Source organism: Nematolebias whitei, chromosome 12 (assembly GCF_014905685.2).
Source record: "Nematolebias whitei isolate Nwh7 chromosome 12, NemWhi1, whole genome shotgun sequence".
Taxonomy (NCBI): domain Eukaryota; kingdom Metazoa; phylum Chordata; class Actinopteri; order Cyprinodontiformes; family Rivulidae; genus Nematolebias; species Nematolebias whitei.
In genome coordinates, this window is record NC_056509.1 from 9,950,563 (window position 1) to 9,974,118 (window position 23,556).

Sequence of the window (23,556 nt, forward strand, 5' to 3'; positions counted from 1 at the left end):
TTTTGGCATTTCCTTCTCCCCAGTCTTCCTCCAGACTCTGGCACCTTGATTTCTGAATGACATGCAAAATTTGCTTTCATCCGAAAAAAGTACTTTGGACCACTGAGCAAAAGTCCAGTGCTGCTTCTCTGTAGCCCAGGTCAGGCGCTTCTGCCGCTGTTTCTTGTTCAAGAGTGGCTTGACCTGGGGAATGCGGCACCTGTAGCCCATTTCCTGCACACGCCTGTGCACGGTGGCTCTGGATGTTTCTACTCCAGACTCAGTCCACTGCTTCCGCAGGTCCCCCAAGATCTGGAATCGTCCCTTCTCCACAATCCTCCTCAGGGTCCGGTCACCTCTTCTCGTTGTGCAGCGTTTTCTGCCACACTTTTCCCTTCCCACAGACTTCCCACTGAGGTGCCTTGATACAGCACTCTGGGAACAGCCTATTCGTTCAGCAATTTCTTTCTGTGTCTTACCCTCTTTCTTGAGGGTGTCAATGATGGCCTTCTGGACAGCAGTCAGGTCGGCAGTCTTACCCATGATTGCGGTTTTGAGTAATGAACAAGGCTGGGAGTTTTTAAAAGCCTCAGGAATCTTTTGCAGGTGTTTAGAGTTACGTCGTTGATTCAGATGGTTAGGTTAATAGCTTGTTTTTCATGATTTGCTAATTTTTTGGGACAGGCATTTTGGATTTTCTTGAGCTGTATGCCATAATCATCAGTATTAAAACAATTAAAGACCTGAAATATTTCAGTTGGTGTGCAATGAATCTGAAATATATGAAAGTTTCATTTTTATCATTACATTATGGAAAATAATGACCTTTATCACAATATGCTAATTTTTTTAGAAGGACCTGTAAAGATCAACTTACAACAAAGAATAACTTTATTAACATTGTTTTTTTAGTCTGTAACAGAAACAACAAAGTGCATCAATTTGCCTGAAAAAAAAAAAATCATTTTTTAAACTGTAAACATCTATGACCATTTGATATTGAAAAATAAAATTAAATATAATCAATAAATAATAAATTCAAATTGATAAGCAGCATTTTAACTCAGGAATGTTATATGAAACACTTTGACCTACAAAACAAAAATGAATAAAACAATTTGTGCTGATTTTTTTAAATCAAAATGTGGAAGTCAGGATCAATGAGCACATTCATCGATAAAACAAACAAAAAAAAGTCAACATGAAAGAAGAAAGAGGAGCAGGTAACTCTCTCGCTTTGAGTTTACTCTTTGTCACCTGCATGCAGTGGGTGACAAGCGTCCAGAGAATCATAAAAACAGCAGCTTAACTGAGGAGGTGAATTTATTTTGATAGCAAAGAATAGAGTCCTAACATTTATTAAACATTACTTCTGTAAATTGTGCTTTGACAAACTCATCGATAAAACTAAAACATTTTGTCAACGCAAAAGAGGAAAGAGGGGGCAGGTGTCGCTGTTGCTTGAGTTCACTCTTTGTTGCATGCACGCTGAGAGCGCATGGACCATAACAGCAGCGGCGGACGGAGGAGGTGACGGTCTGAGTTTATTTATCATGTCAGCAGCAGATGGGAGAGACACGGTTCATGCATGGCTCCAAAACGACAAGGCAGCCATATTTGTTCATGACTTTATTATTAGGAACGCACGTGACAAAAGGAGAATGGTGAAAAAAAATACTCCCTGCGGCAAAAAAAGCAAGTTTTCTAGGGTCACATGTGCCCCCACTAACATTGCCCCGGGCACCCCCAGGGGGGTGCGCCCCACTACTTGAGAAGGACTGCCTTACACTATCCTAATTATTTCTTTATTTTTCAGGGGTGCTAAGTTTAAATTTAAAGAGTCTCAAATTACCACTGAAACCAGTTCATATTTACAATTTACTTTTCAGAGAGTCAGAGATTCTTTATTGTCGTTCGCACCACATGTACCACATGTGGTGCGAACAAAATTATGTACACAGGGTCCCAGTTACATTCAACAATAAAAATGTAAAAGAAAAACAATGATAACATCCAAGATATGAACTAAGAAAAACATCAACTAAAAATGCACTAAGCACTAACAGCATAAAAACATTACGTCGAACAGCAGCACGGACATAAGCATGAGTCTGTGTGAGCAGATGAGCACGCATGAACACATCAACATGAAACAGATCAGCAGCAACATTGAAACAGATCAGCAGCAACATGAAACACTTAGTGATTTATAAGTGTGTTCTGTCAAAGGAAAATGTTATTCAGTGGCAGGAAGCTACCGAGGGATGGTAGAAAGTCTGTCAAAATGAAATATAAAAATATAAATTAAAATTATTTTAAATCAATTCAATTTATTTATATAGCACCAAATCACAACAAAGTTGTCTCAGGGCACTTTACAGGAACATTCACATACATAAAAGCCAATTAGTAAAGTTCTCTATCTAAGGAAAAAAATACATAAATTATCTAGGGAAGCACAGTGGCACAACTGGTAGAGCTGCTGCCTCTCAGCGATCAGGTCCCGGTTCAAATCCAAGTCCGGGGGCCTTTCTGGGTGGAGTTTGCATGTTCTCTCTGTGCTGCGCGAGTTTTCTCCGGGTGTTCCAGTTTCCTCCCACAGACCAAAAACATGCATGTTAGGCTGATTGGTAACTCTAAATTGTCCCTAGGTGAGAGAGAGCGAGTGAATGGTTGTTTGTCTCGTTTGTCTCTATGTGGCCCTGTGATGGACTTGCGACCCGTCCAGGGTGTACCCCGCCCCTCGCACAGTGATTGCTGGACATTGGCACCGGTGACCCAAAATGGAAGAAGCGGGTAAAAGATAATGGATGGATAAATTATCTACTCGACTGTGTAATCCATGTAGTTAAAATATGGTAGTCAGGCCGACTGACAATAAAGTTAATGGGTGGAGTCAATGAGTGTAAAAACATTGATTCTTCAAAATAAATTTTAGTATAGTAATGAGGACAGCCTGGCGGGCCAACTGAAATGGTTTGGTGGGCCAACTTTGGGCACCCTTGGAATAAATGAATCCACTCCTGCTAAATATTTAAATTTTCATGTTCCTAGAACAACCGGTCTAAGTGGAGGAGTACCTTCTATTTTTCTGTCAGGATTATTGATTAATAAACCAATTATTAGTTATAATACTTCTGAATCGCTGTCCCTCAGTCTTTCTCATCCAAAATGGATATCAGAATAGCCACTTTTACTAGTTGTTATATATCGTCCACCAGACGCTTACTCTCAGTTTTTGTCTGAATTTTCAGGTTTCTTAACTGACTTATTATTAAATACTGATAAAATCATTATAATGGGTGATTTCAATATTCATGTAGATGTTGAAAGTGATAGCTTAAGCATAGCCTTTAATAATTTAATAGAGTCAATTAGTTTTACCCAAAACAACTTTGCCCTGAGACAACTTTGTTGTGATTTGGGGCTATATAAATAAACTGAAAACGTTCGCACGTCTACTGATTCTCATCATCACACTCTTGATCTGGTTCTGACTTATGGCATACAGGTTAAGTACTTAACACGTCCTCAAAATCCTATTCTGTCTGACCATTTTTTAATAACCTTTGAGTTTACATTAAATGACTACACAGTCACTGAGAGTAAATTTAATCTCAGCAGGTGCTTATCAGAAAATGTTGTAACCAAATTTAAACAATCTCTTCCATCAATGTTTTCCTCTGTCTGACAGAGTAATGCATCAGAGAACAGTGACTTAGATTATCTAGTTGATAATTTTACAACTTCAATGCAAACTTCACTTGATAAAATTGCACCAATGAAAAAGAAAGTAATCAATAAAAGGAAACTGGCTCCTTAGTTCAATTCTGAGTTACGTACTTTAAAGCAGGCATCTAGAAACCAGGAGAGAAAATGGCGCTCCACTAACGAAGAATTTTATTTAACTTGGAGATAGCCTGCTAACATATAAGAAAGCTGTTTGTAAAACTAGAACTTTATATTATTCATCTTTAATAGATGAGAATAAAAATAACCCTAGGTTTATGTTCAGTACTATAGCTAGTCTAATGAAAAGTCCTGTTGAACCATGTATCCCTACAACTATAAAGTGATGACTTTGTGAGATTCTTTATAAATAACATTATTTCAATAAGAGAAAATTCAAACCATCCTTTCTACTATTACCTCTGGTTCCCTGTCAGATGAGGCAGATTTAGAAATGTCGGCAGACAGCTGGGAGGAGTGGCCATCGCTCTGGGAGGAGTTCTGCCCGGCATTCGGGCGGTCCTACAGCCCGGAAGAACTGAGAGGCCAGCCGAGTCTGGGTGGACGGATCGGATGGCATTTGCAGCCACTTTCTTAGGATCCACTGTGGGATGGACCTTTACAAGAGATCCTTCCTGTCTACAGCCATCAGCATCTATAACATCTCTTAATGAAATGAGGATAACGAGTTACAACGATAAATAATTTCCCTTTGGGATTAATAAAGTATTTTTGAATTGAATTGAATTTGAATTGAATTTGACCACAATATTCTACTACAGAAACTTGAATATGATATTGAGATTACAGGAACAACTCTAAAATGGTTTAAATAGTTTTAAACATCTGTTAAATTCCTGGCAAAAACCAATGCAGACATGTTCCTGTTTTTAGTTTTCTACACCAATTTATAATCTAGCTGTTTTTTTTCTTTTCACTACTTTTCCCTTTGACTGTCCTTTTGGTTGCTATTTTGTTTTGATTTGTTAAAAAAAAAAGAGGAAATTTAAATTTTGTACGCCTCTTATGTGACTGTCTTTTGTTGTCGTTGTTACTCACCGTTGTCATCACTCTTTGTTAAGAAATCAGGTCTCTCTTGTAAATGAGTCCCCAAGGCTCAATGGGATTAACCTGTTTAAATAACGGTTGAATGAATGAAAAAAAAAATCATACTTATTTGATAGATTCCAGTTTGTAAATGTAAATAATGAATCGTCTTCATACACTAAAGTTAATCGTGGAGTTCCTCAGGGTTCAGTGGTTGGACCAGTATGCTTTACCTTATATTACCTTATAAACTGCTCAAAAAAATAAAGGGAACACCTAAACAAAACAATGTAACTCCAAACGAGTCCCTTTGTGGAATCAATGTCACCAGTTAGGTAGTAACACTTATTGTGAATCAATTTCAGCTGCTGTGCAAATGGAACAGACAACAGGTGGAATGAGAGGCAATTAGCAAGACAACCCCTATAAAAGAGTGATTCCGCAGGTGGTGACCACAGGTCATTTCTCTGTTCTCGTCCTTTCTGGTTGAACTTTTAGTCACTTTTCATTTTGTCAATGCTGCCACGCATAAAGCCATCATGAGGCATTTTTTACAGCCCACTGAAGTTGCTCAAGTAGTGCAGCTAATCCAAGATGGAACATCAATGCGATGAGTGGCATGAAGATTTGCTATCTCTCAGCACAGTGTCCAGAGCATGGAATAGGTAGCAGGAGACAGGCCAGTACACCAGGAGACATGGAGGGGGCTGTAGGAGGGCTACAACCCAGCAGTAGGACCGCTACCTCGTCCTTTGTGCAAGGAGGACCAGGAAGTTCACTGCCAGGGCCCTACAAAATGACCTCCATCAGCCCCCTAATGTGCATGTTTCCACTCAAACTGTCAGAAACAGACCCCATGAGGGTGGTATGAGGGCCTGACGTCAATGTATAGGGCCTGTGCTTACAGCCAGCACCGTGCAGGACGATTGGCATTTGCTAGGGAACACCAAAATTGGCAGATTCGCAATTGGCACCCTGTGCTCTTCACAGATGAAGGCGGGTTCACACTGACGTGACAGAGTCTCGAGACACCATGGAGAACGTTATACTGCCTGCAACATCCTCCAGGATGACCGGTTTGATGGTGGGTCAGTCATGGTGTGGGGAGGCATTTCTTTGGATGGCCGCACTGTTTGTACCGACAGTTTTCAAGTGGCAGGGGTGCATTCAGTGTGAGGGTTCAGCATGAGGGAAGAGACTGCCTTTAGCTTTTTAGCTAGCACACCTGCATTGTGAGCCGCTACTTTAACGTTACGTCAGTGCCGACAGGTGGTTGGGGGTGGGTGGGGTTCGGTAGACGGGGTGCTTGGTTCCATTGACAGGGCGGGGCGCCCCGCTTGTATAATGGTAGGGGAAACACTGCATTGTGAGACCATATGCTGGTGCAGTGGGCCCTGGGTTCCTTCTTATGCATGACAATGCTAGGCCTCATGTGGCTGAAGTGTGTCAGCAGTTCCTGCATGATGAGGGCATTGATGTTATGAACTGGCCTGCCCGTTCCCCAGACCTGAATCCAATTGAGCACATCTGGGACATGTTTCAGTTAATCCACCAAGGCCACATTGCACCACAGACTGTTCAGGAGCTAACTGATGCTCTAATCCAGGTCTGAGAAGAGATCCTTCAGGAGAACATCTGCCATCTCATCAGGAGCATGCCCAGGCGTTGTTGGGAGGTTATACAGGCACGTGGAGGCCACACACACTACTGAGCCTCATTTAGACTTGTCTTGAGGAATATTCAATGATGTTAAATCAGCCTGTCATGCTATTTTCTTCTTTCATAATGAGAATGAATCCAAATCCAGATCTCCATGGTGTAAGATTTGCATTGATAATTTTTGTGTTATTTTCTTCTCAATCAATTCCACTGTGCTAATAATAAAGTTTGGCAATGAGAATTTTTAATTAATTGAGATCTAGGATGTGTTATTTTAGTGTTCCCTTTAATTTTGTGAGCAGTGTATATGCTTCCATTAGGTAAAGTTATTAAGCAGCATTTTCATTGTTATACTGATGATACACAGTTATATTTGTCCATGAAACCCAATGAATCCAATCAGTTACTTAGACTACAAGCATGTCTTAAAGACATAAAAACCTGGATGACCCTTAATTTTCTGCTTTTGAATACAGACAAGACTGAGATTTTAGTTTTTGGACCTGAGCATCTTAGGAATAAATTTTTCAGTCTGTCACTTTCTCTGGATGGCATTAAACTGGCCTCTAATTCTAATGTTAAAAACCTTGGTGTTATTTTTGATCAGGACGTCTTTTAACCGCTATATTAAAATGTTACCAGAACCGCTTCTCCCCACCTGTGTAATGTCACTAAAATTGGAAACATCTTGTCCAAAAATGATGCAGAAAAACTGGTCCATGCATTTATCACATCTAGGCTGGACTATTGCAATGGTTTACTATCCACAAACTTCTTTAAAAAGTCTTCAGTTAATCCAAAATGCTGCTGTCAGAGTTTAAATGAGAGTTAATAGGAGATCATATCTCTCCAGTTTTAGCTTCTCTTCATTGGCTCCCAGTCAAATTCAGAACTGAATTCAAAATCTTACTTCTAACATGCAAAGCTCTCAACAACTTAGCTCCATCTTATACTACAGATCTTATTGTTCCATATTTTCCTAACAGAGCACTTCGCTCTCAGACTGCAGGTTTACTTGTGGTTCCTAGAGTTTCCAAAAGCGGAATGGGAGGAAGTTCTTTCAGTTATCAGGCTCCTCTCTTATGGAACCAACTTCCAGTTTCTGTCCATGAGGCTGACACATTGTCCAGTTTTAAGACTGGGCTTAAGACTTTCCTTCTTGATAAATCTTATAGTTAGAGTTGGCTTGGGTTTCCTGAGCTATCCCTTAGTTATGCTGCTATAGACTTAGACTGCTGGAGGACAAACTGACCACATTTCTTCACTTTGCTGCTGTCTTTACTTGCGCTACTCTACCTGTTTTTTTTTTCTTCTTCTTTTGGCTGCTCCCTTCTTCAGGGGTCACCACAGCGAACTAAGTAGCACGAAGACATGGCAATTATTTTTATGCCGGATGTCCTTCCTGACACAACCACAGACCACTGAGCTACCACAGCCCTGTGTGGAGCAGAGAGCTGCTATCTAGGGCACACGGGGGAGCAGATGGTGGAGGGTCAAGGGCCTTGCTCAAGGATCCAAAGTTGGGCAAATGAGGGTGGAGGAAGGTGTGGGTGCTTCATCTGTCCCACTCACATTTTGATATTGTCAGTACAGGGAGTTGAACCAGCGATCTTCTAATCACAGGCACACCTTCTCTAACCTCTGTGTCACCACTCCCATTACTCTGTTTGTATTTGTAATTATTTATATCTTAACATGTTTTTTTGTGTGTGTCTTTCCTCCTATAGAAAGTACATCAGGACCTGTCATTCTGTCGGTTTCTACTTCCTGTCCTCTCAAACCCAGTCATTCGAAGCAGATGGCTGCTCGTCCTGAGCCTGGTTCTGCTGGAGGTTTCTTCCTGTTAAAGGGAGTTTTTCCTTTCCACGGTTTCCTTTGTGCTTGCTCAGGATGGGAGACTGTGACAAAGTGACAATTCAACACAATCTGCTGCTTCCTTAGATAACTTTTACTTGGCCTTTTTTTAAATGTACAGTATGTGAATGTTTCTGTTCAGTGTCCTTAGACAAGTTATGTTGTGAATTGGCTCTATATAAATAAACTGAATTAAATTGAATTAAGGCCCCACCACAGTATCTCGATCAAGTTAGGATCTGGACACTGATGCAACACTGATTCTTTTCTCTTTTTAGCCGTTCTGTTGTTGATTCTGTCTGCCACCTACGGCCCTTTTTAACTGTACGGCCCGGTCCAGGTTTTCTTTCCTCCTCAGAGCCTTGTTGGTTTTGCATGTGGGTGGGATCATCATTGCAAGAATGCTCAAGGCTCATGTGATGTAATTTTTGTGACACCCAACAATGAATAACATGGAGCTAATGCAATGTCCTGTTCATTGTTCTCTCATCAAAAACAAAGTAAAACAGAGTCAGAGAGGATAGCGTGCTGCTAAAAGAAAGACATGTGAGTGTATGAAACCATGCACAGTATCATGCCAAAGGCAGGACAGACATCAAATCTGCAGCACAAGTCCGCCCACAACGAACCCCAAGTCTTTGGGTTTCAAACATCAAGCTGAAAGTGGGCTGGGCTGTCCAATATCAAAAACTAGGCCAGAACCTGGGCTGGGCAAAGCAGGACCAGGCCAGGCCCTACAAAGAAAAAGGGTCTTTAGGTGGCCTCACATTCAACTCTAGAGGAGTTCAGGTCTGACTGTAGGGTGCCCAGGTCCTGTGACTGCAAAACAAGCCCAAACCATCAGCCCTCCACCATCATGCTTGACTGTTGATATGAGGCGTTTGTGTTGATATGCTGCATCTACCACCAAACAGACCTTGTGCATTATGGGTAAACATCTCTACTCTGGTCTCCTCTATCCAGAGGACACAGTTCCAGAAGTCCTGAGGAAACATTACAAATCTACATTGTGCTGCCATGTTCTTTTCAGAGGAGATTTTCTCATACAACCTTTCCTAATGGGTCAATATATTTTGTACACATACATTTTTTACTTTATATTTTAGAAGAATTTTCTCATGTAACTTCATTAATTATGGAGTTAGGGTTAATTTCTGGGCTGTAAGAAAACAAAACAGAAAACTTACTGAGGTGAATACTTCAGCAGAACTTTAAAAGTTGGATGCACCCACACAAAGAGTTTGAGTCACATCTGAAAGTTTATTTTTTATTTATCTTTTCTTCTTAAATACGATCTTTGAAACATTTCCTCTTTGAAAAGCCCTGTTTTATTTGTAACGTGTAACCCTATTTTAAAATGTAAAATCTTTTTATTCTACAACAACAAACAAAACAAACGAGAAATGAGTTCATTGCTCCGTCTGACAAAGTTACATGTTACGTTGCAACAATTAAAACACAGTTCCCTCATTTTGCTTTCCTCTACTTAATTTTTGTTTTATCTCTAAAACAACAAGAACAAATGGGGCAGAACAACACACAACTCAAGCCGAGCCTCCATTTACATCCTACAGAGCCAACACACACAATTCAAATGGAAGCAGCTTCTAATCAGAGAGGCAGCGTAAACTGCTGCTGAGACCCATCTCACAGCTTTCTGTCGAGGTTTCTCAGCTTTCTTCTCTATTTTCAGAAGCTCCATGAAGGACTGCCTTGGTGCTCTGACGCACTCTGACGCACGGCTAAAAATATGTCTGATTACCAATGTCACAAACGATTAGGATAATAACCTTACGCAGAACTTTACAACTATTTTTACCTGGGTTCATTCTGTTTCAGGATTACTGACATCTGGTATCGTTAAGACCTGATCCACATAAATTAGGTTTTTAAAAAGAAATGTGAGCCATCACATCAAACCGAGGATAAGGTTGGATTACATTCCTCTCTTTTGAAGCTACGTTTTGAAACACAGATCATCCTGATATCACGAGTGCTTTATATGGCTTGATTTGTCGTGCTCCTCAGAATAACCCCTGGAAAGTCGTGTGAATCTTATTTTTTCAATTTTCAACTGAAGATTCCTTGATCTCATTTAAGAAAAACCCTCAAACTATATTTAGATACCAGGATTTACCAGCTGGTATTGAAAGTAGCTTTGCTAGCGCAGAGAAAGTAGTTTTTGGTAATGCTCAGAAGTCTTTAAAACAGTTTTTAGGATCATACAGTACTTTGGACATTTCACTGAATGACTGTTTTGCTAAACAGCAGAGGGAGTGGAGGGAGTCCAGATAGGTGGCCTCAGGATTCCATCTCTGCTATTTTCAGATGATGTGGTCCTGCTGGCGTCATCGTGCCGTGATCTTCAGCTCTCACTGGAGTGGTTCACAGCTGAGTGTGAAGCAGCTGGGATGAGAATAAGCACCTCTAAATCTGAGGTCATGGTCCTCAGTCAGAAAAGGGTGGATTGTTCTCTTCAGTTCGAGGGTGAGGTTCTGCCTCAAGTGGAGAAGTTCAAGTATCTCGGAGTTTTGTTCACGAGTGAGGGAAGAATGGAGTGTGAAATTGACAGATTTATTGGTGCAGCATCTGCAGTATTGTGGACTCTGTGCCGGTCCATTGTGGTGAAGAGGGAGCTGAGCTGTAAGGCAAAGCTCTCAGTTTACTGGTCAAGTCTCTGTTCCTACCCTCACCTATGGTCATGAACTTTGGGTAGTGACTGAAAGAATGAGATCGTGGATACAGGAGTTGAAATGAGTTTCCTCTGCAGGGTAGTTGGAGTTATCAGGAGAGACTTGGAGTAGAACCACTGCTCCTCCACATCGAGAGGAGCCAGTTGAGGTGGTTCGGGCATCTGGTAAGGATGCTCACTTGGTGCCTTCCTAGGGAGGTGCTTCGGACATGTCTGACTAGCAGGAGACCTCGGGGAAGATCCAAGATTCAACTCCTCGGGGTCCTCCCAGAAGAGCTAGAAGAGGTGGCTTTGGAAAGAGATGTCTGGACCTCCCTGCTCAAGATGCTGCCCCTGAGACTTGACTGATGGATGGAGTGTTTTGCCAAATATCTGACTATAAATCTGAACAAGAGTAGAGTTAGGTGTGGGTGCTTCACCTTTCCCCCCTGAGTTTTGTTGTAACAGTCAGGAATCTAACTGCAGACATCCTGATCACAGGCTGCCCTCTCTCACCCCTGTGAGACCACTCCACTTCCTCACACTATATTACAGCACTGACACCAGTAAGTGTGTCCTTGCACCCCATGAATTGAACCCCAGATCTTCCTGTTGGAGGACGGCCCCTGACCCACTGGACCAGCCACCACTAATAAAATCGTAACTCTTCCGTTCATCTTACTTCAGTTCACTCCTGAAATGTGCACCTTCAGGTAAACCCCTCCAGGTTTCTGGTGTTTCAGAGTTAAAACTAGTAGAAGAACAAATGATGTGCTTACAATGAACTGCTCCACGTCCCGCTCCATGCCCACGTTGGGCAGGTCTGGCATCATGTGGGCGACCACTTTGAAGCCAGCGTCCTTGGCCAGGTGGAAGGACTCGCACACTGCTCGCACTGTGTGACCTCTGGAGGAGAACACATCTGCTCAGATCGTACCACGGTGGTTAACGCATCTATTATTTTACTGACACGTTCTCACGTCGTGGCTGTTTTCTGCTGAAAGTTGTCTGAGACTTACTGACCTGTTGGTGTCACGGGCCACGTCTTCATAAACGCTCTGCACGCCGATCTCCAGCCGCGTGCAGCCGTAGCTCAGCATGTCGCTCAGGTGGCGCTTCAGGCAGTAGTCCGGACGCGTCTCTATGGTGATTCCCACACACTTGGTGCCGCTGCGCTCCGAGTACCTGCAGGAGCACAACGCTCACTTCGCTTGACGTCATTTCAGCACATCAAGTCCCGGAGAACATGATTCTTCCTTCCCCACAGTAATGGCTTTTTAATTTTACCATGTGGCATCACTGAGATTAAATATCTGAGGGGTTTAAGTGAACAGGAAATATTACTGGCATCATTTAGCAACATCGATTTACACGCTGTAAATTGAAATGGCTCATTGTGCAAACAGTTATCACTAACCTCGCATTAAGAACACATTAATGCAATAAAGATGAAAAGACCCACGCTGACTTTAAAGAGAGACTTTAACAAAGTTTAATGTTTTAAGTCATTTTGATGCATTGTTGTGAATTAACAAGTTTTGTCTAATCAAATAAGATTTCAAGCTGTTAGTGGTTTTACTTTAGTACATGTTGTAAATCTCATATCTGAACCCTTTACTGCAGAGCTATTCAACTGGTGGTCCGGGGACCAAATTAGGCCCACAGGTGAGCTCAGTTCGGTCCACCAATGGGTTCATATTGAAATAAAACTAGATTTTAAATCGTAAAACAAAGTTAATGATAATAATGACAATAACTGCTTGATGTCTGGCCCCTGAGCTCTTGGCTCTCAGTACCTGTGGCCCCTGAGCAGTTTAGTTGAATAGTCCTGGTTTACAGGGCAGGAATAAAACCAGCTGAAATGTTAATAACATCTGAAAGGTGCATGGGGTTTGATTACACATACTAAACTGCTAATAAGCCCTCTCGTTACATTTCATTAAGGTGCCAGTCAGTAATACTGCACTCTTTCTGAGGCTTTTTAAAAAACGTGTACAAATACATGCCCTTAATTCTGACAGTAGATGTGGACAAAAACGGAATAATTTTTTGCAGACAAGCTTGGTATTTAGACCACCGAGTAAATGAATAAGAAAACCCCACCTCTGCAGAGCTCTATAATTCAACACAGTTCAGTCGAAATATCACTCAGAATTTAAACGAGTTGTGAGAAGTTGGATTTTATGTTTAATTTAAGGATCTCCGTTAGTCCTTATCGTAGTAGAGACTATTCTTCCTAGGGCTCCTCTGTCAATACACAAATTACAAAATTACCATCATTACAACTGAAAATCTCAGAGCAGGTTAGCCCATCAGTGGGAGCTCAGTAACATGGCTGCAGCATCACACACTGGACATGAGGAAATGTGTTTCCATGAGGTTTTCAAACATAAAGCTCTCTTGTGAAAGTGTACCCCTATGAAAAGAAAATTCATAACATTTATATTAAAGTTCATACATTTGATATTTATATACTGGTTGAAAATAACCCTGTGAGAAATTCATAGTAAAGTTAACAAAAAGTAAAAAGTTCATGGAGTTAAAATTCAAATAGAAGTTCAAATTATTTCATCCAGAAAGTAAGTAAGTAAGTAAAGTTTATTTATAAAGCGCTTATCACAGACATAAAATCACAAAGCGCTGTACAAAAAAAAATCAATGCTAAAATATACAAAAAATAAAACAAGCCTAAGAACTACAAGAAAGAACTCTGGCTAACTACTTTAGCTCATTCATAACGTGACTTTTTTAAAACCCTGCCTCTAAAAAGAATTGGAATCGGGAATTGAAACAAGGAATCGGAACCGGAATCATTCAAATTCAAACGATGCCCAACCCTAATCAAAACATATACATTGTGGTTCTGTTCCACCCAATGTGTGTGTCATCGTTATAGGACTGTGGTCTTCTCTCAAACCCCTGCAGAGTACAGAGTGAACACACCCAGACCTCCACTGACTCGCACTATATCTGAGTGCAGCATTTTCTATCCTTAACTGGAAGTGAAGTGTATTTTGAACTCACCATATCTTGTAGAACCATAAACACTGACTATGTGACTACCAGACGCCTCTGACGTGAACGGATCAGGAATTCTTTAATATAACCGACATGTCAGTAAGCTATAACTTATACTCTGCCTGTCTTGTTAAGAGTGAGACAGGGTGTCGCTGTCATGGTGACACTAATGAGTCACTTGGTTTAACATTTGTTTTGATTATGATTCTCTTTAATATATAGTTTATACATCAAGACGTGGACAATTTGTCAAGATGATATTTTTATACTTTGTAAATTCCAACAAATTATTGTAAGAAAAGTTGGTAAATTTAAAATTTCAGGCGAAAGCTTGGACACCCTTTATTATTTCTTTAGCAATGTTCTAGTGCACGTTTCAAACTAAAAGCTCAAGGGCCAAAATGGCCCTTTTTAGCATCTTATCTGGCCCTCAAGATGCTATTTTAAATGCTAAACATGTATTGCATATAAATGTAAACCTAGCATATTTTATTTAGTGCAGAATTCAGTTAGTCAACATTTCTAAAACAATCTGTTTGTATCTTCCAGTAATCTTTGAAGTGATGTGGAAATGTGGAAATGATGTGGATACCAAGATGGCTGCGCTTAGAGCAGTTGCAGCTTCACTAGCTCCCGGTACTATCCTAGTTTTTAGAAGTTTTGATATTGACTCTGTGCCCGACTCCGCACGATTTATGCGTGTGAACTATAGCCGAACCAAATTGATGAGAATAGGAGCAGATTTGCCACGAAATATGGCAGAAATCAGCAACAAACTCAAAACTACGCTCGGCAGAATACAGATCTTAAAAAGTTATCTACCTGGAAGCTGCAGCAGAGGCGTTCCAGTGGGCAGAAGAGGAAGCGCTGCTCCCGGCTTAAGAGGAGAGGACGCCGGGCGTCCTGATGCTGTCTCTCTTTCTGTCGAATGTCCGTTCGTTGGACAACAAGATGGATTTGCTTTGTCTGAGAGCAGGCGCCTCAGAAGAGATGATGAAGTGTGCAGTGCTTTGCCTCACAGAAATGTGGATTACAAGCGAAACGCCGGATACAGTCTTCCAGCTGGATGACAGACTTTTTTTCGAGCAAACCGCTGCAGCGAGCTAACGGGGAAATGACGGGGAGGCGGAGTATGCATTTACGTGAGTAAAAGTTGGTGCACAAACTGTACTGTAGTAAAAAGCTCATGCTTGAAGGCTTTGGAGCAACTAACAGTAAAATGTCTGCCACATTATCTACCCCGCGAGTTTACAGTGACTTTCATCACAGTTATTTACATTCCTCCAGATGTTAATCTTAATGACGCCTTGCAAGAACTTCATGATATAATCAGTTCGCTGCAGAACAAACACCCTGAGGCTCTCTATGTGGTAGCCGGAGACTTTAATTGCGTGAATCTAAAGGACCGTCTCCCAAGCTTCTACCAGCATGTGGGCATACAAACATGTGGAGACCACACGCTGGACCGTGTTTATACGAATGTAAAAGATGCATACAAAGCTGAACCCCGCCCCCACCTAAGACTGTCAGACCACATCTCAATCTTCCTGGCTCCTGCTTACATGCCCCCGCTGAGACGTTCCAGATTGGTGCAAAAGAAAGTTAAATGTTGGATCCAGGACAGTGGACCCATACTGAGAGATTGTTTTGATCGAACAGACTGGCAGGTTTTCAGAGAAGCTGCTGAAAATGGAAGATTGCTTGATATGGACCAATACGCATCCTCAATTCTGGGTTACATTAGTACATATACTGACACCGTCTCCACCATCAGATATGTAAAAAGCTACCCAAACAGAAAACCTTGGCTGAATGCAGAGGTGCACACCCTACTGGAAGCCAGGAACACTGCCTTCAGGTCTGGAAACTCACAGGAGCTGAGTAGGACAAGAAAAGAGCTGGTTGCTGGTATTAAGAAGGCCAAGGCCACATATGCACAGAGGATTGAGGGTCAATTCATCTCACAAGACCCTCGGAGCATGTGGAGGGGCATTAAGTGCATAACAGATTATAAAGGAAGGAGCGAACAATGTCCCAAAGACCCATCTCTGCCTGATGCCCTCAACAAGTTCTATGCATGCTTTGAAGACCCGAACAGACCACCCAGCACCAGACTCACCTCACCACCGGATGAAGAGCATCTCAGCATGACCTCTCAGCAGAAGTAAAGAGTACTTTCAGGAGGATTAATTCGCACAAGGCAACCGGTCCAGACAACATCCCCGGAAAAGTGTTGAAAGAATGTGCCGATCAGCTCTGCGAGGTGCTGGCAGACATCTTTAACACCTCACTTACCCTGGAGACAGTTCTCACCTGCCTGAAGACTGCCACCATCATCCCAGTCCCAAAAAGCTCTACAGTGATTGGTCTGAATGACTATCGGCCAGAGGCCCTCACCCCGATAGTCGCTAAATGCTTTGAAAAACTGGTCATGACTCACATAAAACAACCATCAACATCAACGAGGACCCTCATCAGTATGCATACCGTGAGAATCGATCAACAGAGGATGCCATCTCCTCTGTGGTCCACACTGCGCTCAACCACCTGGAGCAGAAAAACTCTTACGTCCGTATGCTCTTTGTGGATTTCACATCTGCCTTCAACACCAAGATCCCCCAAACCCTGATGGACAAACTATTCACACTAGGACTAAGCCCCTCCATTTGCAACTGGGTACTAGACTTCTTAAAAAACAGACCACAGTTAGTGAGGATCCACAACTTCTCCTCCTCCACCATAACCCTCAGCACTGGCTCTCCTCAGGGATGTGTGTTGAGCCCCCTCCTGTTTACTCTGCTCACGTATGATTATGCAGCTACACATCCAGGCTGTCACATTGTAAAGTTTGCAGATGATACAGCGGTGGTGGGATGCATCACAAACAATGATGAGTCCAGCTACAGGCAGGAGGTGGAACACCTGGAGAGCTGGTGCAAAGAGAATAACCTTCACATCAATGTGAAGAAGACAAAGGAGATGATTTTGGATTTCAGAAGGAACAAACACATCTACACCCCCCTGAACATAAGAGGATCTGCAGTGGAAGTGGTCTCCAGCTACAAGCACTTGGGTGTACACATGAATGACAACCTCAGCTGGAGCAACAACACCACCAGCCTGATCAAGAAAGCTCATCAGAGGCTCTACTTCCTCAGGCGGCTGAGACGAGCTGGTCTGGGAAGCTCAGTCATCACCTACTTCTACAGGTGTGCAGTGGAGAACATCATGTGCTCCAGCATCAACGTGTGGCATGGAGGCTACACAGCTGCAGAAAGAAAAGCCTTGTAGAGAGTGGTGAAGGCTGCACAGAAGACTGTTGGAGTCAGTCTCCCCACCATCACAGACATCTACACCTCCAGATGCAAGAAGAGGGCCACCTGCATCATGAAGGACCCCACTCACCGAGCACACACACACTTTTTGCCCCGCTCCCCTCAGGAAGGAGGTTGAGGAGCATTAAGTGTAGAACCACTAGACTGAGGAACAGCTTCTACCCTGAGGCTGTTAGACTCATGAATCTCTAACCAGAATAATCACTGTGAAAAAAATCACATGTTGCTGCTGATCTGTTTCAATGTTGCTGCTGATCTCTTTCAATGTTGCTGCTGATCTCTTTCAATGTTGATGTGTTCATGCATGCTCATCTGCTTACACAGACTCATGTTCATGTTTGTGCTGATGTTCGACGTAATGTTTTTATGCTATTAGTGCTTAGTGTATTTTTAGTTGACGTTTTTCTTAGTTCATATCTCAGATGTTATCATTGTTTTTCTTTTACAGTTTATTGTTGGGTGTAACTGGGACCCTGTGTACATCATTTCTCTCCACCACATGTACCATATGAGGTGCGAATGACAATAAAGAATCTCTGACTCTCTCTCTGACTCTGAAAGAGCAACAGAGAACAAGAAAACATGTCAGATATCAGACTTGACTTTATGTATTTATAGAAAACAAACCTTGGTTTGAACTTAGTTTATCATTTGGACCTCCTGTTGTAATGGAGTTTAACATCCGTGTTGGAGTATCTTTTTTTTTACTGACATTAAATGCTTTTACAGTCACATTTTATTCTAAATTTTTATTTTTAATTATGTGGGTCAAATGGCTGTCAGTAACTGCTGGATGGAAACAAAATGAAGTATCTCTGACAAACATTTTCAAAAATAAAACTAGTTAAATCTATAATTCTGTCATTAATTCAAACCTGTATTTGACAATTTAACACATTTTGTCTTCACCGTGCAACGTTCTGTATTTAGAAACATGTTTGTGGTGCAGGTGTTTTATCCGTTCAGGACTCCTCACAAGTCAAATATAAGTCAACTGAACATTTTTTATGATTCTTGAGGACATTTCACTTCTCATTCAAGAGGTGTCTCAGTTCTAAACTAGACACTGTAGAGTCCACCCTTCTTCTCCAGCTAATTGGAGACAGGGTCACAGGGGCAACAGCTTGAGCAGAGATCCTCAGACGTCCCTCATCAGCTTCCTCCTCCAGCTCATTTGGAGGGACTCCAAAGACCAGCTGTGAGACGTAATCTCTTCAGCAAGTCCTGGATCTGCTCCGAGGTCTCTTCTTGCTGGAACTCAATTGAAACACCTTACTTGGTTGGCATCCAGAAGGCACGTCTACCAAATGCCAAAACCACGTCTACCTGCAAGCTTTGATACAAAAATGCAATAAGGGGCCGAGATGGGGTAGAGGAAGGGCAGCAGAATTGGGACCAGAAAGTCCTGGTTCGACTCCCAGCCATTTCCACATGTAGTAGTGTCTCTGAGCAAGACACCTAATCCCTAACTGTTCTCCAGTCACTTATATAGCTGCCCACTGCTCCACCTGGGTGTATCTCAAGTGTGATGGGTTAAATGCAGGGAACAAATTTCTCCATTGTACGGAAACACAGTGATGCCAATCTCACACTTCACTTCCATAAATCTACTCTAAGCTGTTCCTAGAGGCGAGGTGAGCCACTCTGAGCAGGAAGCTCATTTCAGCTGCCTTTATTTATGAACTTTTTTTTCTGTCATTAAATAGTAGAGCCCGACCAATGTATCGGTATGGCCAATACTTTAGGCTGAAATAGACGTTTGGGGACATATCGGTATTGGTGATAATTGTCCCATTATGTGCCAATATAAACACTTCTAATTTTCACTCCTAAAATGCTGGAACCAGCCGTAATTGTACAATATATCCAGCAGAGGGTGCATGAAGACTACTTTCAAGTCATGGTGTTCACTTTAAGTTTCACTTTCAGAACAGACGAAGCAGGGAGCAATACTGTGGAATATTTTGCTGAACAGAGCATTTTAACTGATCTGTAAAATAAAAAATAAAAAATCAACAATAATAAATTATCTTCAATCCTCCAACCCGCTTGTCATTGGCTACATGCCTCTCAGGTTAGCAAGTTAACGTTAAAGTTCAGGTGCACTGCCTTCACGACATTAGCCCCGTTGTCAGTATTTATCCACCTTTTTCCTAGGACCCCATGCTGCCTTGCGTGAATTATGGGCACATCTTCCAGTGTGGACCATTTGTTTATGTGTGAACAGTCCGAGCTAATGTAGTTTCTCCGAGCATTGTGGATTTAATTTAAACATGTAGGAACACCACCTGTGAGAGCTCAAACAGGACAATGACCAAGTATAATATTTTTGGCACATTTGTTTAACTGGGTTCTCTATTTACTTTTAGGACTTCTGTGAAAATCTGATGATTTTTGAGGTCATATTTATGCAGAAATATAGAAAATAATAAAGGCTTCACAAACTTTCAAGCACCCCCCGTATGTTAGCTTCTCAGTCTTAAAGGTTCAATCTACCGTACTTTCTGCTCTATAAGCCACTACTTTTTTCACACGATTAGAACCCTGCGTATTATACAATGCTGTGGCTAATTTATAGCTTTTTTTTGGTCAGGCTAACGAGCTACATGCCACCAAAAACATTTAGTCTCGTCACACCCGGGCACTCACATAGCTGTCCAATACACGTCTCTCTTGGAGGGTGGGTTCATGTGGCTAAATGAGACTACTTGTATAAACAAAGGTTAAAAAGACAAATCCGACCAATGAAATTACTGACCAGGTAAACCAAACCAACAAAACAGGGAAGAGAGGAGAGAACAGGAGGGGGGATTCCCCTGCATGTGCACAGCATGTGAGCTTCACATGCTCACAGAGCAACTTTGCACTGGAGCAGGAGGAATATAGCGCTCAATGACTTCCTGGTAGGCTACTGTACTTTTTTTTGACCAGTCATGTTATGGGCCATGTTCAGAAAAAAATAAAAATCTAAATTACTGTATGTATTTGTATATGTTAACGGTACGTATTGTAGCATTTTGTGGAACATTGTGGTTGACTGCTGGTCACATGGCCTCAGAGAGGGATTATGGGTAAAATATATGTTCATTGTTAATCATTTCAGTTAGCTGTTTAGCTTTGTTCTTTTAGTGATTAGTCTGTTCTTGTTAGTTTATGTGTTCATTATGTGTTAGTTTGTGCTACGACCATTCAGTAGAGTAACCATGAGTGAGGGAGGTAGTTGTCATGAAGACCTGTGGGGTTCACTCTGTCTGTGTGTTGAACAGTAAGATAACATCTATAAAATATCATCTGGTGGTTGATTCTTAATCTACAACAAGAGCTGCATCTCTGTCAGTAGCTGTGAGCTGCCACTCATGTTATAACCTGAACACCCGCGGCTTTTATTCAGGTGTGCTCTATAGACCGGAAAGAATGGTAGTCCTGGAAACACACGCACACAAAAAAGTTTTAGTCTATCTCACTCCAAAGGTTTTTGATGCAAATGTCCATTTGTTGATGCAAGATTTCAATTAAAACTTCACTAAGTTTATATGATAAAATGAGAAGAGAGGTTTTCGTCAACTTATTTAAAACTTGTTTTATTTTCATTAAGAATATTGGGGGCCGGATGGAGATTGCCCAAGGGCTACTTTTGGCACTTGGTCCACATATTACTCACATCTAATCTAAACCCATCAGACTTTTAGTAAAACATTTAATATTAACAAAAATGCAAGCATACACCTGATTACTCAAAGAAGCTTAAGATGATGCTAAGTGGCTATGAACATTTTGCTAGAAAATAAACAAGAAAAGGTGTGCAGCTCATCTGTTCTCTGTATATGTAAACTCAAAACAGATGTTTTCTCAGCTTTGATCAGCCGCAATCTGGCTCACGTATGACTTTTAAAGTTATTAGAGTCACTGATCAGAATCACCAAAACAGCACAAGCGTCATTGCAGCACACCAGCCAGATGTCATTCTCTCCACTCCAGCTGCTCTAATGACCATTAGCTCCTCTCATGCCAGCCCACAATTCCTCCGATTTTGTATCTGCTGACAATAAATGTCCATCTTTTACAGTCTGCCGGCTGATTTACTTTAATTACAAGAGTTTATGCTCCAGAAAGGATAATCGGATTGTCTGAGATGAATCAATAAAAAGTCTATTATCTCAGGCGATTATCTCGAGGTATCTCGCTGCTTCTGTCAGATCAAGAGCAGAGTGCACACACACACACCAACACACACACACACGGTAGGTTGCTCTTTGACCAAATCAAATCCTCGTTTCATCCAATCTCCACGACTGCTGCAATTACGTCAGCTAAGCATGGTGGATAAGTGGTTAGCACTGCTGCCACACATGAACAAAGTCCTAGATTCAAACCCTGTGTTAGACCTGGGGTCTTTCTGTGTGGAGCTTGCATGTTCTCGTGTTTGCATGGGTTTCCCCCTCAGTCCTAAACATGCCTGTTAGGCTGCATTCAGGCCCGCGGCTTTTTTTAAACAGAGATCTGTGATCTCCCTGGATAACCGCACAAATTAGGGTGCACCACACTCAGTGACAGACACACATATGACGAAGGTGACGCAGACGCTCACAGAAAACGAACGCTTTAAGCTTTGAGATGAACAATAACCCCTGCTGACAAAGTGAGCTTTTAATTCCCGTAGAAAAGGACCATTATTTGTCCGAGGCACTGCCTGATAAAACACGCATCAATCTTCACCGAGTCATCTGGAAGGCTGTGACTCATTCATACTGAGCAGACGCCACCATGATCGTATTCAGAGCTGGTCCAACTCAGCAGAAGATAAACTGATGGAAGTGAAGGGGGTGTCACTTATCTCCCCCCTGCACCCTCAACAGCTCCATTCAACAGCTGAACGGAGCCGAACTTCAGCTTTGATGGAAAACTTTTAACCATCTTGACTTGGGGTTCTGTGTGAAAGTTATCAACAATTATTATCGTAACTGTTGACCTGGCTTGAATGTCTCAAACATTTTGTGACCCTTTACACCTTTGTCAAATTAACATTACATAACTATTCACATAGAACATTAGTTTTTTAAATACAAGTGCAAAACTACAACATGCAGCTCTTCCAGGGAAGATGTTGACCAATCAGTTCGTCCTTCCGATGCTGATGCCATCATTGCACCCAATAATATTTAACACTATTTATTTTATATTTATAGTTGGCCAATATGTATTTTATCCCTTAATAAAATACAAATAACTGCTTAACTTATACAAATATTTAACAAACCCTAGAATAATTGTAGATTTAAAAATAGAATTTCGAATTACACATGTGCTTAATTCAAAAAATAAAAATTCAAAACTAACTTGAGTTAAACTCAACAACTCAAACTCTGTACGGGGACGGCTGATTGATTGTTTTGTTTGTTTGTTTCATTTTGTACAAGTGCAGTGTTAGATGATGATGTATCGCCTGCCTTCCATCTCTCCTGAAGATGAACCTGTATTCACTGACATTTAACACATCTGACTCATTAACCCATTGTTTCTCATGATGATTTAATTTTTATGTTTTTATTTTTGATGCTTTTAATTATATCTTGTTATTTTTTACTTGATGATGTGATTTTATCGTTAGGCACTTTGGTAACAGTTGCTGTGCTAATTGTGCTCTATAAATAAATTTGACTTGATTACAGACATTACCATTTACCGTTAGCCAATTAAAATCATATGGCCGATTAAAAGGACCGTCTTTAATTTCAATTTCATGTCAGAAAGAAAACAATTCTACAAAAATAACACTGTGACTGGAAGTGTAATTGGGGGTAAAGGTCCATGAATTTACATCCACATGAATTGCTATGAACGTCTGGAATTGTTTTAGGACAGCTACATCAACTTCAGAATTGGGTCTATTTGGACCATAGCTGGGCCACAGTGTGGACAAGGTTGACTTCATCAATACATACAAGAGAAAAAAACGGATCAATACAAGTTAACATAACAAACACGTTAGATATAAGCAAATATCCAAATATCACGTCATACCTGAAGTACTGAGTATAGAATGATCTGTGCCGGTGACACAGGACAGGAAGGGATTCCAGGTTATTTGAAACAACAGTCTTACCAGACAAAACCAGCTGATGTTTCCAGTTTAAGAAAATAAAGGACCTCTCTAATGCAGCTTGTGTAGGCAGGTGGAGCTGCACATATCCAATTTAGAAGAATAAGGATGGTGTTGACTATATATATATATATATATATATATATATATATATATATATATAT

The 23,556-nt window shown here is 41.3% G+C and overlaps 1 protein-coding gene across 1 annotated transcript in view; it reads right to left on the reverse strand.

Moving 5' to 3' along the window:
- elp3 (elongator acetyltransferase complex subunit 3) overlaps nt 1-23,556 on the reverse strand; it is a 100,083-nt gene that overhangs the window by 43,228 nt on the left and 33,299 nt on the right. The window contains exons 8-9 of the mRNA XM_037685712.1: nt 11,963-12,124; nt 11,719-11,845 (exon numbers count right to left, since the gene is read on the reverse strand). Coding sequence (XP_037541640.1) covers nt 11,719-11,845; nt 11,963-12,124 — 289 coding nt within the window. The remainder of the gene's footprint in view (nt 1-11,718; nt 11,846-11,962; nt 12,125-23,556) is intronic.